Source organism: Monomorium pharaonis, chromosome 5 (assembly GCF_013373865.1).
Source record: "Monomorium pharaonis isolate MP-MQ-018 chromosome 5, ASM1337386v2, whole genome shotgun sequence".
In the NCBI taxonomy this organism is placed as follows: domain Eukaryota; kingdom Metazoa; phylum Arthropoda; class Insecta; order Hymenoptera; family Formicidae; genus Monomorium; species Monomorium pharaonis.
In genome coordinates, this window is record NC_050471.1 from 11,045,697 (window position 1) to 11,061,019 (window position 15,323).

General features: G+C 35.0%; 4 protein-coding genes across 7 annotated transcripts; 2 read left to right on the forward strand and 2 right to left on the reverse strand.

Annotated features, from left to right (window-relative positions):
• Nucleotides 1-407: 407 nt before the first annotated feature.
• On the reverse strand, nt 408-5,415 carry LOC105830535. 3 transcript variants are annotated; one of them, XM_012669909.3, is made up of 8 exons: nt 4,986-5,415; nt 4,775-4,881; nt 4,383-4,679; nt 4,015-4,245; nt 3,471-3,580; nt 3,077-3,391; nt 2,615-2,910; nt 2,136-2,536 (listed from the first exon to the last, which is right to left on the reverse strand). In XM_012669909.3, the coding sequence occupies exons 2-8, from the start codon at nt 4,841-4,843 to the stop codon at nt 2,136-2,138; spliced, it is 1,719 nt and encodes a 572-aa protein (XP_012525363.2). In that variant the 5' UTR covers nt 4,844-4,881; nt 4,986-5,415. The 3 variants fall into 3 exon arrangements, with proteins under 3 accessions (XP_012525364.2, XP_012525362.2, XP_012525363.2); XM_012669910.3 differs by having other exon boundaries at nt 408-2,536; nt 4,755-5,415; XM_012669908.3 differs by having other exon boundaries at nt 408-2,536; nt 4,775-5,412.
• A 317-nt stretch (nt 5,416-5,732) lies between these two features.
• LOC105830532 lies at nt 5,733-14,187 on the forward strand. 2 transcript variants are annotated; one of them, XM_012669905.3, is made up of 8 exons: nt 5,733-6,299; nt 6,732-10,715; nt 10,873-11,042; nt 11,133-11,308; nt 11,389-11,599; nt 11,687-11,830; nt 13,488-13,647; nt 13,759-14,187. In XM_012669905.3, the coding sequence occupies exons 2-7, from the start codon at nt 6,782-6,784 to the stop codon at nt 13,638-13,640; spliced, it is 4,788 nt and encodes a 1,595-aa protein (XP_012525359.2). In that variant the 5' UTR covers nt 5,733-6,299; nt 6,732-6,781; the 3' UTR covers nt 13,641-13,647; nt 13,759-14,187. The 2 variants fall into 2 exon arrangements, with proteins under 2 accessions (XP_012525359.2, XP_012525360.2); XM_012669906.3 differs by having other exon boundaries at nt 5,734-6,299; nt 6,732-10,709.
• LOC105830533 (kappa-scoloptoxin(11)-Ss1a) lies at nt 11,911-13,481 on the reverse strand. Its single transcript, XM_012669907.3, has 4 exons — nt 12,992-13,481; nt 12,723-12,911; nt 12,439-12,642; nt 11,911-12,167 (listed from the first exon to the last, which is right to left on the reverse strand). Exons 1-4 carry the CDS (start codon nt 13,097-13,099, stop codon nt 11,988-11,990), a joined length of 681 nt encoding a protein of 226 aa, XP_012525361.2. The 5' UTR covers nt 13,100-13,481; the 3' UTR covers nt 11,911-11,987.
• Nucleotides 14,188-14,316: 129 nt separating the features above from the next.
• On the forward strand, nt 14,317-15,206 carry LOC105830531. The gene is made up of 3 exons (XM_012669904.3): nt 14,317-14,530; nt 14,658-14,889; nt 15,023-15,206. Exons 1-3 carry the CDS (start codon nt 14,373-14,375, stop codon nt 15,110-15,112), a joined length of 480 nt encoding a protein of 159 aa, XP_012525358.1. The 5' UTR covers nt 14,317-14,372; the 3' UTR covers nt 15,113-15,206.
• The last annotated feature ends 117 nt before the right edge of the window (nt 15,207-15,323 follow it).

Below are 15,323 nucleotides of genomic sequence, written 5' to 3' on the forward strand. Positions count from 1 at the left end.
AGTCGTTTCTCCGAGTAATCTCCGATTATGCAAGTTTGATGTGAAACAAACGGGAGCCGAACGTGGTAAAAAATGGTCATGCGACTTTAACGCGATGTTCTTTAATCGGATTATCGTGAAATGTAATCAAGCGCACAAAATCAAAAATTGCATCTAATTTTTGTTGACAAAATCAATCCGGCAAACCAACCAAGAGGCAAAAGTCAGCCAATATTAGGTTGTTACGTGGTAAACATTTGCGTACATATAACATCAACAACATGTCGTTTCATCAGTAACGTCATTATTGCTATTATCTGATTGATCGACTTGCAATATCCCGTTGAAGTTTCTCATCTCGGCGGAACATTGTACGATTTTGTTTTAGAGTGTAATCAAATTTACTTTTAACATTTTTTTATATAGGCTGTATCAGAAGTCACGCAATTTTTGTACGATTATAAATTCTCCAAATCTAAAGTTTTATGAAATTTTTCGATCAATTAGTGAATTTCGTTATATTGATGTAATTTTAGGCTGGAAGTACAATTTAAGGCAAGTCCACAGATCTTACGTCGAGGACGCAAAGGGTTTCGGTCAATTATTCATGAAAAATTTATCGGAGGCAAAAATGCGCGTGACTTTTGATACATATACGGGGTTTAACATTGTATGGCGAATACACGAACAAATCAAACAAAGCCCACATTTATTTTTTTTTTTTATTAATATGCCACTAATAATAAAGAGAGCCGTACTTACTTGTACGTGAAAGTATACGTATCCAAAAGAAGGGAACTTCGATATCCTCGATTCGCCAAATCGCGACGGAATTTTCTTCAAGCGCGGAACAGGACGTCGCCAAATTGGGACATTGCCTTCTGAAACTGTAAGAAAGGGAGGATTCGAATCTCTACGAAATGTGGGAGAACGAAAAAGAGAATTGGGCTAATGACGCGTCGAGTCGAGCCTGAAATTAATAATCAAAATTGAACGACTGTTTGCGAAACACATGTGATTAACTATTTTATAAAACTGACCCACGGTACGTCCTTAGGTGTATTATGTAACAAAATGTAGAAAGAAAAAAAAGAAATAAATCGAGGAAAATTCCCTTGTGAGAGAGCACTAATAAAATAAAGACTTTTTGAACATTATCTCATCCGTTTTCATCACACTCTCTCATCTGAATGATAAAAAAAAAAGAAATAAGAAGAAAATGCGAAGACAGTCTTTTTCGTTTCGATGATTATCGTTACTTATTTTACGCGCGTCGAATCATTGAGACTGTGTTCGTAATGTTATTAGCCGTTAGAAGTTTCTCGATTAGCCATCGAGAAAGAGAAAAAAAATCGAATGTTTACAGAAGAAAAGGTACATACCACACGCTTACTGGAAAACACGAATATAAAATGTATTTCAAGACGTCTTCATGCAAAGCTGATGAATGTTTTACGTGTATTAAAATGTTCCCTTTTAATCCTATTAAGACTTACAAAATATTATAAGTATTATACTTTACTTGTATATATACATATGTGATAAAAAAATATATATATATCTATATATATACATCTTGTTCTCTTGTGTGCGTAAAATTTATATTCGTGACCTGTTCTCCGTAAAGCAAATGTATATGTTGAAACATATTATATGCATAGTTAATTCGTATACAGGTTATATGTCAAAATCTTGATACCATGAGAACTACAAGCGAATTTGCAAATAAAAAGTTTTATATATTTACAGAATAAATATTACAGAATAAATATTTTTGACTTCTATTTTTACAATTTGAGTTTTACAATTTAAATTTATATCTTAGTGTTAAACAATATAAAGCAACATGAAACTTGCAATATTTGTGTAAAATATATAAGTATTACAATTTTACTTTAATAAGAATGTATGTGCAAATCACGCGCAACATGCAAACATCTAAAAAAAATCATGATTATCAATCTTATCTAATAGTAATGTGTATCGCGCTATCGTTCGTAGATTTCATTATTCAAGTAAAATTTGCATTATCAGTTTATCACAGTTCTGCAAATGTAAAATTATATACATATTCAGTCAATTGGGTCTATAATTCTTACATGGGGTGTTTGAGAATTCATTGGTAGCCATCACTCAACTTTAAGCATATAGTTTTTTTAAACATCGTTTGAGGGTACCAAGTCCAAGTTCGAGACTGTACTAATGCTAGGTAAACTACTGTCGCTCCAATCAGGAGGATGTGGATACTCCCGTAATGGACTGGGTACACTAACAGGTTTTCTATTTTGCGTATCGTCTTGCTTTTTTATGCCAGAAACTATTAATTTGGTGGAGGTAATGTTTTCCAGAATTTTTGATGCATTAAGAAACAAATTTTTGGTGTTATCATTTTGTTTTTCCTTAAGTTTTGTAAACTTTCTTGTTTTGTATATGTCATTTTCTTTATTGTGACTCGTCTTTGAATGATGGAAAGATTTTTTTGCCATCACATTCTTCGTGTTCATACTTTGGTAAGGAACAGTATTATTTTGCATTATGATTCCTTTATCGTTCGTAACTATTAATAATAAACTATTAATACACATAAAAAATTGCATTAATGTAATTAATTTTATCTAGATTCAAACAAATTTACCTTCATTTTGATCTGTCAATACAGAATGTGACGATTCCCCCTCAAGTAAACTAACAAATTCAAAATCTTTACTGGGCGCATTTTCGTTTAAAATAATATTTTCTTCATGAACGGAATCTACTGAAGAAATATTTGATAAATCGCGCCAAGATTTACCGGAGTCTTCAGAAAAACTTGAGGTAGGAGATGAACATGCGTGTCCTGTGTGGATTAACGATGTCTGAGGACTTGTGCTTCCTTCTTTACGTATTTCATTTATGGTTTTTAATTGTCTTGCAATCTGATTTTGTAATCCTCTGTAATATAAATTGAATGAATAAATAGAATGTATGTGTTTTTAATTTTATTAATGGATTAATCGATTGTCACGTAATTTGTCAGTGTAGTTGCGGGTCATTCGCAATTGCACATCTAATAATTTTTTAAAGCTATATACATATTAACAATAAATTATATACTAACTTTATTGTATTTTGATAATTAATAATTTGTGCATCTTTATAAGAAGATAATGTTATAAGCTTATCTAGTTCCATTGTTAAATATTTATTGTCAATGAAATTTTTTTGTGCAAGTTCTGTTTGCTCTTTTAGATCTGCCTTTAAATCTATAATTTTGCTTTCATTGCTTTCATTTTCTTGCCTTAGCACTGATATTATATCGTTTTTTTTCTGAGTTATTTCCTCCAATTGTTGAGCAAGCGTCTTAGCATGAAATGCTAGCTCTGAGTATTTTTTATCAACTTCCTTCAGCCGTTCATCTCGCTTTAGAATTTCACTGATTTAGAATGAAAAACAGAAATTGAAAAATTATTAATTTTTTTGTTTTTTTATTACACTGATATATCACAGCAAACCTTTTCAATTTTTCTTGTTCTTGTAATATGAATGACTCATACGGCATGGCCTTCTTTTTGTTAGGTTCCTTTAATGGAATTGCATTGGATTCTACTTCAGTTTCTTGATCCTGCGGAAATTTAACAATAACAATGTAATCAGTGATGGTATAACATAAAAAGTTTAGCAAAGCTTATAGAATGAAAAATAAAATGTGTTTAAAAATATAAATTACAATAGTTTAGATATTGTTGTTAGGATGTGGTGACTCTATGTGAGAGCGACGGATTCCTAAATTTTGTTATAATTATTAGTTTGTCTATTTTCTTGTCTTAGCACTAATACTGTATTGTTTTTTTCTGAGTTATGCCATGAAAAATATATTTTTAAATGAAGTATAATAACGAGATAAATAAGTACATAAATGTGCCAAAGACTGAAGGAAATTAATAAAAATTATTATAATTGATATTTCTTATCAATTTCCTTTGATCGTTCATCTCACTTTAGAATATCACTGATTTAGAATAAAAAGAAAAATTGAAAAATTATTACAAAGCTTACCGGTATTTTCTGCAATATTTGTTCCATTTCAGTAAAGATTTCACAAGTTCTTTTATCCTTCTTATTAACTAAATCTTTTAACTGTTTTACTAAATATAACATATGTACTGGATTGAATTCAGCAAATTTATTGAAATTAAATATTCCAGAACATTGTACAGCAGAATCCCGAACAAGAATCGATGAACATGAGCATGGTAATGATGTCAAATGTTTCTGACCTGATTTCACCTGGAAAAATATTCTTTACTTGAAATTATATATTTAACATATTATTGTAAGAAAAATTTAGACAAAAACATAAGCATATAATTATGTATGTATATGTGGATACACAAGTATGTATATTTCAAATATATAATACTTACAGAATGTCTGACTGTACTTTTCTGTGGCTTTTTAGAATTTATGTTTTTTTTTGCTTCTTCATTACGCTTGGGAGATTTTTCTTTTGTAATATATTCTAGATTCTGTTTTCTAAAGACATTACCCCAATTTTTTGGAGTTTTATTATCCTTAGATATAGGCATTTTCTTCTCAGCTTTCTGTGCAGGACTAAAATTTGCAACAGGCGAGATATGTTTCTGACTTTTAACCTTTTCTTTCAATGTGACTTCTACAATATGGTCTTTGCCAAATAGTACAACTTCCTTGGAAGGGACTCGCTGTTTGTGAAAATAAAAAATATGTTCTAACATAATATTTATCCTAGAAATATACTATATAAAAAATTGTAAAACCTTGTGTTCCAATCATGTACCTTCGAAGTTTGTTGATAGTTTTCTAAACTTTTAGTCTTGATAGTTGTGGGTTCACACATTTTACTCATGATGACATTAAAAATCACATTGAGACGTTATCGCACATCTTTTTACAAATATATGTATATATATATAGTCACAAAATTGTATTGTAAAACAGAAACAGACAAGAATAAATATACTTTGACAATGGCCTGACGGACGACTTACGTATCAACAAATCAACATGTATTTTAACCTAAAACTACGGCGTCTAGCGAGTCGTAGAATTTATGTAGCGTCTAGAGGAAACGATTGTTAGACTTTTGATATCCGACGTATTGCAGAAAGAAACATGTCATCGACTAAAATTCTTAGAACACAAATCGAAAACCGGCGCATCAGATTTCGCGCGACAGCATCGAACTCGACAATTATCAATCGCTTGATTGCTGTTTTACTGCGACATTGCGATTGCGCACGCGTTTATTTGAACCTTCGTCAATTGTGACTTCAGACTGTTGAGTTCACTTGTCTATTTCTCGAATGTTCAACGAAGTTGATTAACAGCGGAGAGAAATTAGAGAATGGCCACAGCTACACACTTTATTTTGGAGCGAGGGAAAGCGTAAAATCGTGATCGATTACCTATGAAAATCATAATAAACACTGGCTACGTAGTTCAATGTCCAGATTTTATGGATGTAGAGGCGCTCGAAATTAAATGGTGGCTCTCGGACTCGGACTACGCTCGGCCAATAGGCACGCACGATCGCGGCCGTTTACCAATCGCTCGCGTCGCGCGCGTTGTGCCCTGAAGGCTGCTGCACATGAGATTCTCTCTACGCGCGGGAACACAACACACAACACGATGAGATACACGAATTTTTTGCTTCAGTGTTCGTATATGCACTGACGTAGTCGCCTTATATTTAGCAGAACACAGTACACACACGACGAGTGTTTCTTGTCGCTTGGAATAGTTGGAATGCGTCAATGGTTTGCCGGGCGCATTCGGGCAACTTCATGCGTAGCGGCCTGTAAAGTGCGCCAGCGCGCGGGGCAGGGCGGGCAACCGAATATTCCGTATTCGTGTGGATGTACACGCATACGTCGTCGACGAGTCGCAATCGAGCGTAGCCGAGCCTGCGATCTGCGATAGCCAGTGTACGTTAAAATTAACGATAAGACCGTGCGCCTCTGCTTCGCGGAAGCTGTGGAAGGATCGCGTATCGTTCGTCTCGCGCACGATAATCGAATTCGAGCCTCGAGGGGGGTGCGTCAGCGATACGGGATCGCGCGGCGTTCGGGTTGACGTCCGCGGCTGCTCCTGGCACGTTCCCTTGTAAACATGGTGTTTGGACCCGTCGATCGCGAGATAATTGTTTTTTTCCGCAAGATCGACGGTTAGGCCCCGCGCGGGCGCGGATTTTGCGGGTAACGCGCGCGAGGTCACGCAGCCGCCTGTCCTTCCCCGAGAAGACCGGCGTGTATCATGTGATTCTCGCTGGAATACAACAAGTATGGATGCATCTCTGTTGCACGGTGAGTTTGCCGCATTCTGCCATTTGAGCCGCGCTCTATGAAACTCACGGTCTTTTGAAATATATCGCTTGATGATCGATAGGATAGTCATTCGATGTCGCTACCGCTACGCCGTAAGCCGTTTGCTCTTTCCGTGATAGTCTTCCGTGATAGCTTGCTCATGTGGAGCTACCGCTTTAACGCCGTTCTTAAGTGAATTAAAGTTTATTGGTAGTCACATAAATCACGCCTTAGATTTTCGAGTCCAGTTACTACTTGCGTTTTTTTCGTTTACAAGATTAATAGTCGTTATTGTTCTCGTTATTGTCCTGTGATTGGCGTTGGCGGGTGTTTGTACGGAATATCGCTTGTTAGGTTATGACTTTTTTTTATAGTTGCACAATAAACGCGTATATCAGCAGATTTATATCACATTATTTTCTTACAAAACAGGAAACTATACGATTTAGTGACAAAAGTTTGGGACATCTTGGTATTTTATCATGGAACAATCGGCATCTCCACAAGTTGCAGTAGCAGTGGAAGGGATCCAGACGAGTGTTGAGGCGCAAGCAACTCCAATTGAACGAGATGTAAAGGCCAATGTTACAGGAAGTAGCCAAGATTTGCCAAAGCCATGCGAGTTACCAGAGTCAGAGTCTGTATTATCGGTAGACAATACTGATATCCATGTAGAAGTTAAGTCAGAAGATTACGAGGCGACAAGTCACGGTGAGGTATCCACTAAGGAAATTTACGACAGTTCAAATAACCAATTGGAATTGGAGTCGAGGGAATCAGAGATTTATAAATCAGAAGAACAGGAAGGAATCGAGAACTATGAGACGGCAGATAAGGTAAATTCGAATTATAGGTCACAGGACTTGCCCAACGAGGAAGACCAAAGCCTAAATGTGATAGCTAAATCTGAAACGATAAAAGGAGACAAGGAGGAAACAGTGGGTAGTCTAGAAAATGATTGTAATATAATAGGGAACGTGAAACAATCCGATAGCGTAGATAAGCAGAGTGTAAAACTAGATGAGTCTAGACTTAACGAACATGAGGGCCATACTCATGACTCATACGAGTTGGTTGAAGAAACAATCAAGGAAATACATAATGATGATAGTAATCAGAATAACTCGATAGTATCTAATGCCGAACTGACCAAGTTAGTACAAGAACCAAAAGAGGCAGAGGTAGTCTTGTTGGTAAAGACTGTACCAGACGCGACTGACGCAGCAGCGGACAATTTTATTGTTAGTCTACAAGAGGACACTAATAAAGAGTGCAATCAGAAAAATATTATCTTGCGGGAGAAAGAAATTGTGGAAACTGAACATGGGAACAATCAGATTGATCTAATTGACTACCATCAAGAAAGTCACAGTACTATAATAGAAGTAACGGAAGTTATAGACACTCCACTCGAACAATATAAACAAAATAATATGGATTATGTAGATGGTAATAAGTGCGATACCAAATTCGTAAAACTAATTGATGGGAAGATTATGATTGACGAGACTGTAAATGATGAATGTACTGAAGCAAAAACTGCTAACAGTAAAACTTCGAGTAGTTCTGAGAAAGAAGATAAAGATATCACTATTATCATAGATGAGAAAATCATAATTACCGAGGTTGAGTCAGAAATGACAACAAATCCACCAGAAATCGAAAATACTTATAATACCATTGAGAGAACTGAGCATGAACAAGATGATCCGCCTGCTCACAGGCCTGCAGTGGATTCGTTGACAAAGAAAAGGAGCGTTATTCAAGATATATTTGACGATTGGGGTGTCGAGAATACGGACGAAGATGTGCAATCAACTTCAAAGGTGCATGACTCTGTCGAGATTGAATTGAAAAGCCTGATGGATGAAACTAAGACAGATCAGACTGTTTCGAATGAATCGGTCGTAACTCCTCAAGAAAAAGTCTCTTCCGCGAATGAAGAATACGATGAGACACATAACATTGTAAATACAATCGAGAAACATACAACGAAGCAGTCGAGTGAACGATTGGAAAGTCAAAAGAAAAACGTACCGATTAATAAGGATACAATGTCATTGAATAAAAACGAAAAGAACTCTGTATCAATTGCAAGTAGGTCTTCACGAAGTATGGATACGCGTGCGGTTAACGCGTCGTCGCACGACATTGCAGTTTCTAAAAGCCGTTCTCGGCATTTAACCAGTCAGATAGCGTCGCCAGCGGAAGTGACGGAGGTGTTGAAGGAACGTTTTCGCGAAAAGCAGAAGAACGTAGATGCTCCACGTGGACCAGACATATTCTTTGTGAAAAAATTAACGCAAAGACTGTCTAGCAAATTGGCAGGTGGCACAGGAAATTCGATACCGAAACTTATACCACTGCCACAACAAACCGCCTCTTCAAATTTATCTCCCTCTTCTGAAACCGTACCAGATACCTGTGATAAAAAAGCAGCGGCGGTGGTAAACATGACAGCAGAAGCGGGGAAGGACAGTAATTCTGACAACAAGGAATTATTAGCTATTTTAGAAGGTGATGCTGATCCTGATTGGTCCATTTTAAAGCCACCAGTTCTCACGGAAGAAAACAAAACATCGTCAAACACGGAACAATCGGCACAAAACAATCCACCAAAACTTGACCCGTTAGTTGAACGAGAATTAGCACTAAAGCAGCTTCTTGAATTGCCTATAACACCATCAAAGAAGATTCCATCGCGGAAAAAGAAAACATTCCGCGCAGCACCCAGTAAAGCATCAAAAGACGTAACTACTACTGTCGCGAAAAATTCGCTTTCTACACAGCAAGAAGAAGATAATGTAGATTTGGCGAGTGAAAACGCACAACCAAATGCAAAATCTGTCGAATCTGTCGAATCTGATTTATATTCCTCACCTCGTGAAAAGAGCGGTCAAAAGAATCAGGAGCCGATAAAGACACGAATAGAAGAATCGAGATCAGGCAGAAAGCGCAAGCCCACTGAAAAAGCGAGGGAGCATGAACAAAATACGATAATAAAACGGCAAAAGGTATATAGAGGTAAAGTTTCGGTAAAGAAACAAACGGAAGAAAACCCAGTTTCTGGTGGTAGCTCGACGATTGGGAATCACATTGCGGCGAGTAACACGACGGCCGTTCATACTGTAAATAATGAAAAAACCGTTGTGAAAGAAGTAACGGGTAAACAATCCGATAAGATAGATCTAATTTCGAATAAAAGCGAAAATTCTTCCCTGAAACAGAAACCTAATCTTGCTAAAAAAGGACCGATCGCCAAAAGAAAAATGGCAGTTAAGAGATTGTTGCGTCAAAAAATGTCAACTGATAAGAAATCAGCTCAGCTGCAAACCAAGTTGACTTCGTCGTCGAAGAAGGCTCCTCCGAAAACTGTCTCAAAATCGCTAAAACGGACAGCGGAAGGTTCAGCCAGTGACGTGAAACCCAAAAAGAAGATTATAAATGAGATAGATAGATTATTACAGGATGAAGGTGTCGTCAATTTACTATATGATGTAGAACAGCCAGATAGAAAACGCCTAGTTCCTATCACGAAGTCACGAGCGAAGGTGATGGACCTGCAGAAAGTGCAACGTGAACTTAAAATCAGAAAGAAATTGGTTCGCAATGCCGTACTGCGATTGCGTACGTCAAACGTCACAGGTGTCGCAAAGGTGTCACCGAGATCAAAGAGAACAGCAATCCATCCGACTGACGCTCAAATAGACAAAAAGATAGTAGAGCAAGTTACGTCGTCGAAAACTCCGAACGCTGTTACCTCGTCCACGGAATTTATTCTTCCGGCAAAGATTCGAAATGCAGCCGACGCGTCCATCATCGTTAGGAGACACTCGTCTAGTTCATTTTCGAGTGCGTCTGGAAGTCCCAGAGTTAGCGTTGATTCATTCGAAAAATCTGTAGAGCCTTCCAAGTCGGAAGACGGAACAGTCCATTCCTTGAGATCTGCCAAAAAGAGACGAGATTCACAAGATGAGAAAATGAATAATGCAAAAAAGAAGAAGAAAACAGTACAAAAGTCTGATATTGATGTTACTGCTACTAGTATCACCGCTATCACAACTACCACAGCTAGCATTACCGCCGCTAATAATGCGGAAGAAAAAGTTACTGTTGCGCGTCCCAGTAAAAAATCGGAAATCAAGAAAGTCGAAAACATTCCCACAGTTGAAGACAATGTTTCGAGTAAAGTCACAACTAGATCATCAAATGGTGCAGTCACAGGAAAAGTAACAGCGAAGAGCAAAAAGTCTGTGAAAAGCAAAGTAACTTTTGCGAGAGCAAATGATCTCGATAATGCTGAGGATTCTTTGAAAGAAGAGGATGAATTATCTGCTTGTCTTGCCGAAGCAGTTACCGCTCTTTCAGTCGGTAATGCTAGAAATGTTGCGACCACACGAAAGAGCAAAGGTAAAGGTAAACACTTTTATATATCCCTGGTAATATTTCTTTGTAAAATAAAAATACAACAGTTAATTTGTTTATTTTTTTTATGCAAAAAAATGATAAAATATTAAGTTACCAAATATAATTTGGTGTGAGTCAAAATGCTAAGTATCACACAATATTTCAGTAAATACAAGTGCTATAAAAACGTTGGATTTAGATAGCAATAAAACGAAAATGGAAATACAAAGTCAATTTAGCAATAAGGAAATAAACGTACGTCGACATGGTAATCTTGTGCAATTAATACTTACGCCATCCTCTTCGACAAAAATCAGAAATGCTCTCACATTACAAGTAAGAATTTTTATCGCTCATACAATTTTCAAACCTTTTCTCCTTTATATATATATATACTACTAAACGTATTACTTTTAATAATATTAGGTAATGCAAGAATTTAGAGAGGCTTTGTCAATACTAAAAAGAGATGACGAATGTAGAGTAGTACTGTTGACATCTACGGGCACAAGTTTTTGTGAGGGTCTTGATCTTTCAACATTATTACATGCAAATAAAGAGGAACGACGATCTATCGCTCAGGAGTTGGCACATGCTGTCAAGTATGTATTTTATCATACATAAGCGATGACTAATATATTTTATATATTATTTTGAATTGAAACTTTATTTCTCTTTTTAGGGATTTTATAAAAAGCCTGGCTACTTTCAATAAACCTATAGTTGCTGGTGTACAGGGTGCTGCAGTTGGACTCGGAGTGACGATGTTGCCTCTTTTTGACCTTGTAATTGCTAGTGATAAGGCAACATTTTGTACACCTTATGGGAAATTAGGACAAATTGCCGAAGGTGCTGCTGTCTTCACCCTGTCACATATACTAGGCAGTGCAATTGTAAGCAATTTTATAACGTCCATTTAACATAAAAATATATGAATGTGAAAATAATAGAAAACTAACATATTTATACTCTTTTCCTAGACAAGCGAACTTCTTTTGGGTGGAAGGACTCTAACGGCAAGTGAAGCATTAAGAGCCGGTCTCGTTACTCGAGTTTTATGGCCTGATCGGTTTCAAGTAGAATTATTACCATCGTTGCGGGCTATGAGTGATCAGTCATCTCAAGTAAGTTACATAATATAACGTTTTTAAAATTTTAATTTTGTTAATAATCTTTTGAGATATATTTTGACACAATAGATATTATACATACATAATGTATGTTAGAAATACTTTTAACATTTTTTAAATATTCATGTTAAATTGCAATATCTTTGTATATTTAATAACGGTAACAATAAGCCATATAAGCAGGACCAGAATAGAGCAGTTCTTGCACATTTACCTGTGTCTTATCCTTGAAAACGCATAAATGTTTTTCTGGGCATGTACATCTGTAATATGTTGAGTATAGATCAGATCGTATGTAGCCGCAAAACTCCAAAGTCTCGCACATTCTTTTCTGCATTAAAAAGTTTGCAATAAATAACATTGATAAATGTAAAGATTATTATTAAATATTATTTTAAAGTAAAATTATTTATACAAGATATATTATTTATATGATATTTTTGTTGTCAAATACGTAGACATTTAGATAGAATTTTAGTTTTGTATATCACATAATTATATACAGTAAAAAATATAAATAGAAAATATTTCTAAGCTACTATATCTTATAATACAGAAGTGATTTTTCTCTTTCTGTACATTATAACACATATGAGATATACCTTGACACATCTGAATATTTGAACAAGACCATGTTTCTCGTACGTGTATTCTTGCAACTTCCAATAATGTGTTTGCGGGCATAAGCAATTCATTGTTACATTATACGGTATTATATAACTATTATTTGTATCGCCTTCCCCATAGACTATTACTGCTTTTTGTTTATGCGCGCATATCTCCAAATCTACTAATTGTGTGCAAAACTATGTCAGGAAATAGTTGTTAACAATTAAAAAGAGGTATTTTTTAAAAACGATTACTTTAAACATGTTTAGTACTATACCTTTAATATAGATTTATTATTGAGAAACATAGTTGAATTATCAAAGGTTTTCGTCCATTGCCATGGACATTCTTTTCCATTAGGACAGTGGCAAAGTCTTTCCGTCAAACCAGGCATCCAAAATCGGTCATGAACTACATTGCATACCTCGTATGGTTCACAGTTATGTAAATCGCTTTCCCCTTCAACCTATTTTAATACAACAGAAATTTGTCACGTTTCATACACTTGTGTGAACTATTTATATGGTATACTTTTGTAATACGAACTCCTTTCATATACTTGAATGTAATATTGTTAGTCTTACTGCTGATTTTCGTATACACACTGACACTCGCGCTTATTAGGGAAACAAAGAAACAAATTTTGATAAACATATTTATTGTGCGTACTTGACTGCGCTAGATTCGATTGTCATAAGCAAGATTATATTAACGCAAGTGGCAATAATGCTAATACACACATTCCCGATTCTACGTTTACTCTCCCACATGACTCGTAATTACGAAACTTTTTAATATTCATTACATTGTCTTTGTTTCATTTGTAAGGAACAGAGAAGTGATATAATGTACGATAAATCAAAATGTTGATAATAAAACCCTTTTTTTGCAATATTGCACATTTTAGTAAATATAAATAAATAAATTTTATAAGGAAAATATTCATGTAGGATATTGTAAGGAGAGAATTACATTTGCATATACAATTATGATTTTTTAAATTACTAATTACACTTTTTGAATAAAAATTTGTTATTTTTAGTCCATGGAAGCAACAAAGGCTTTGTTACGTCATAGTCTGCGGAAAAAATTAGATGCTGCACTTGAATCAGAAACATATTTGTTGATTCAGCATTGGTGCTCCGCGGAATGCCAGACTGCTATAAAAGCTTACATTGATGGAAAAATACAATAAACAAACGGTAATATTTTTATGTATAATAAAATATTATAATTAGATGTTATTATTGTGTATATATTATTATGGTATTTTGTTTATTAGAATTACTTATATAAGAATATATTAATTTCAGTGCATATACTACTATTTAGTTGTGGCAATCTGTATTAAAAATCGGAAGTGGTGATTTGTGAATATTGATGCAGAGACGACAACACAAATTGTATGGCATATAAAGTCTAATAATGTCAAACAAGTTTTGATGTGACATTCTATGCACATCATGCATGTTATAAGATATAATTTAGATATAAGACAAATATTAAGAATTACTCAAAAAGATGGACTATTTTACTATTAGAGTATATCATTTAGGTATAAATTTATTATACATAAATATATATGTATATATGTGTGTATAGATATATATACAGATGCACATATATATATGTATATATACATATATCCTACATTATGTTATTATTGTTAGATTAAAATAAAGATACATCCATTGTAAGACTCTAATTATATTTCTGATACATTAAATTGTTTGCCAAATTCATTGACTCGCAAAAAATTTCATATATGTATGTATTTGCATATACTGTGATTGTTTAAAAAGAAGTTTGAAGGTTGTATATCAACAAACTTCACAGTTCACACGGCTAATGGATCGGTTTTCTTTCCTATAAAGCAATATTTGTACATGAAATTTTCGCAAAATTGACAAGTATTTATTCGGAAGAAATGGCGATACCGACAATGCCTTGTACGTACGAGTTTTCCAGAGGCTTTGGTACCGGTGTGGCAGAAGCACTTGGAAACTGGGGCTTCTCTAACAGAACGTGTAGCGCCGGTCAAGAGCTACGACGTTTAAAGTGTCTTTTTGCAGAAATGGATTCTTTGTGAGAATAATATACGTTTTATTTAAAGACACAAGCTCAAATCGACAAATTATTAGGCCCAAAGAGAAATTCGATTAGGAATAAAGGAAACTTCGAAAAGGAATAAAGAAAACTTGATTAATTCCAGACGCAGCAAAAAGCAACCGGTGACATGCGTTAAATACGATCCCAGGTACGATCCTGAAGCATGGTATGTTAAGCCTAGCCCTCATGAGTGTAAACCTGCATGGACATTTGCTGTAAACAGACCTCTTATTACTTATTGCTCGACTGCCACAATTATGAAAGTTTCTAATTTACGTGAAGTCGGATCGGATTTAAAGCATGTTATTCCTGGCCGCAGCTATGTTAAACAGGGTGTATGTATAACAAAATGTTTTAATTGGTTTAATTATATTTGAAGCTAGCAAACTTTTTATTATGAATAATTATAAATTTTGAATATGCATTATATTTTAAGTTAGATATTTTGTAAAGTTGATTTACTTTTAGACATTCAAATGGTATCGTCGAGGTTCAGACTGTTGCTATCAACCTAGCTGTTTAGCTCCACAATGTCCTGTGCAGTACTGTAGAAACTGATCTTTAAAATTTTTATATAGTTGCTTGTAATCGTACTTGATGAAAACATTAAACCAATGACATTTCTTAATTTTTTTCTAATAAATTATATCTGCGTAGTATATATATATATAAACAGATTTTGAAGTGTGTATGTGTGTGTGTGTGCGTGTGAATTAAAGAGAAATTGCGAGAAGTCGAGGAATCGAGGTGTAAGGATATGAGTAAGATG

What these genes read in the sequence shown, in the direction of transcription:
- LOC105830535 (XM_012669908.3), bottom strand. Translation starts at nt 4,843, where the DNA reads ATGAGTAAAATGTGTGAACCCACAACTATCAAGACTAAAAGTTTAGAA. An exon ending in AAATATTGCAGAAAATACCG is followed by an intron (nt 3,581 to 4,014) that starts GTAAGCTTTGTA and finishes AAATTTCCGCAG; the next exon opens with GATCAAGAAACTGAAGTAGA. An exon ending in ATTGACAGATCAAAATGAAG is followed by an intron (nt 2,537 to 2,614) that starts GTAAATTTGTTT and finishes TATTATTAATAG; the next exon opens with TTACGAACGATAAAGGAATC.
- LOC105830532 (XM_012669905.3), top strand. Translation starts at nt 6,782, where the DNA reads ATGGAACAATCGGCATCTCCACAAGTTGCAGTAGCAGTGGAAGGGATC. An exon ending in GAAATGCTCTCACATTACAA is followed by an intron (nt 11,043 to 11,132) that starts GTAAGAATTTTT and finishes TAATAATATTAG; the next exon opens with GTAATGCAAGAATTTAGAGA. An exon ending in ATATACTAGGCAGTGCAATT is followed by an intron (nt 11,600 to 11,686) that starts GTAAGCAATTTT and finishes CTCTTTTCCTAG; the next exon opens with ACAAGCGAACTTCTTTTGGG.
- LOC105830533 (XM_012669907.3), bottom strand. Translation starts at nt 13,099, where the DNA reads ATGTTTATCAAAATTTGTTTCTTTGTTTCCCTAATAAGCGCGAGTGTC. An exon ending in CATTCAAGTATATGAAAGGA is followed by an intron (nt 12,912 to 12,991) that starts GTTCGTATTACA and finishes GTATTAAAATAG; the next exon opens with GTTGAAGGGGAAAGCGATTT. An exon ending in AAATATTCAGATGTGTCAAG is followed by an intron (nt 12,168 to 12,438) that starts GTATATCTCATA and finishes TTTTTAATGCAG; the next exon opens with AAAAGAATGTGCGAGACTTT.
- LOC105830531 (XM_012669904.3), top strand. Translation starts at nt 14,373, where the DNA reads ATGGCGATACCGACAATGCCTTGTACGTACGAGTTTTCCAGAGGCTTT. An exon ending in TTTGCAGAAATGGATTCTTT is followed by an intron (nt 14,531 to 14,657) that starts GTGAGAATAATA and finishes GATTAATTCCAG; the next exon opens with ACGCAGCAAAAAGCAACCGG. An exon ending in GCAGCTATGTTAAACAGGGT is followed by an intron (nt 14,890 to 15,022) that starts GTATGTATAACA and finishes ATTTACTTTTAG; the next exon opens with ACATTCAAATGGTATCGTCG.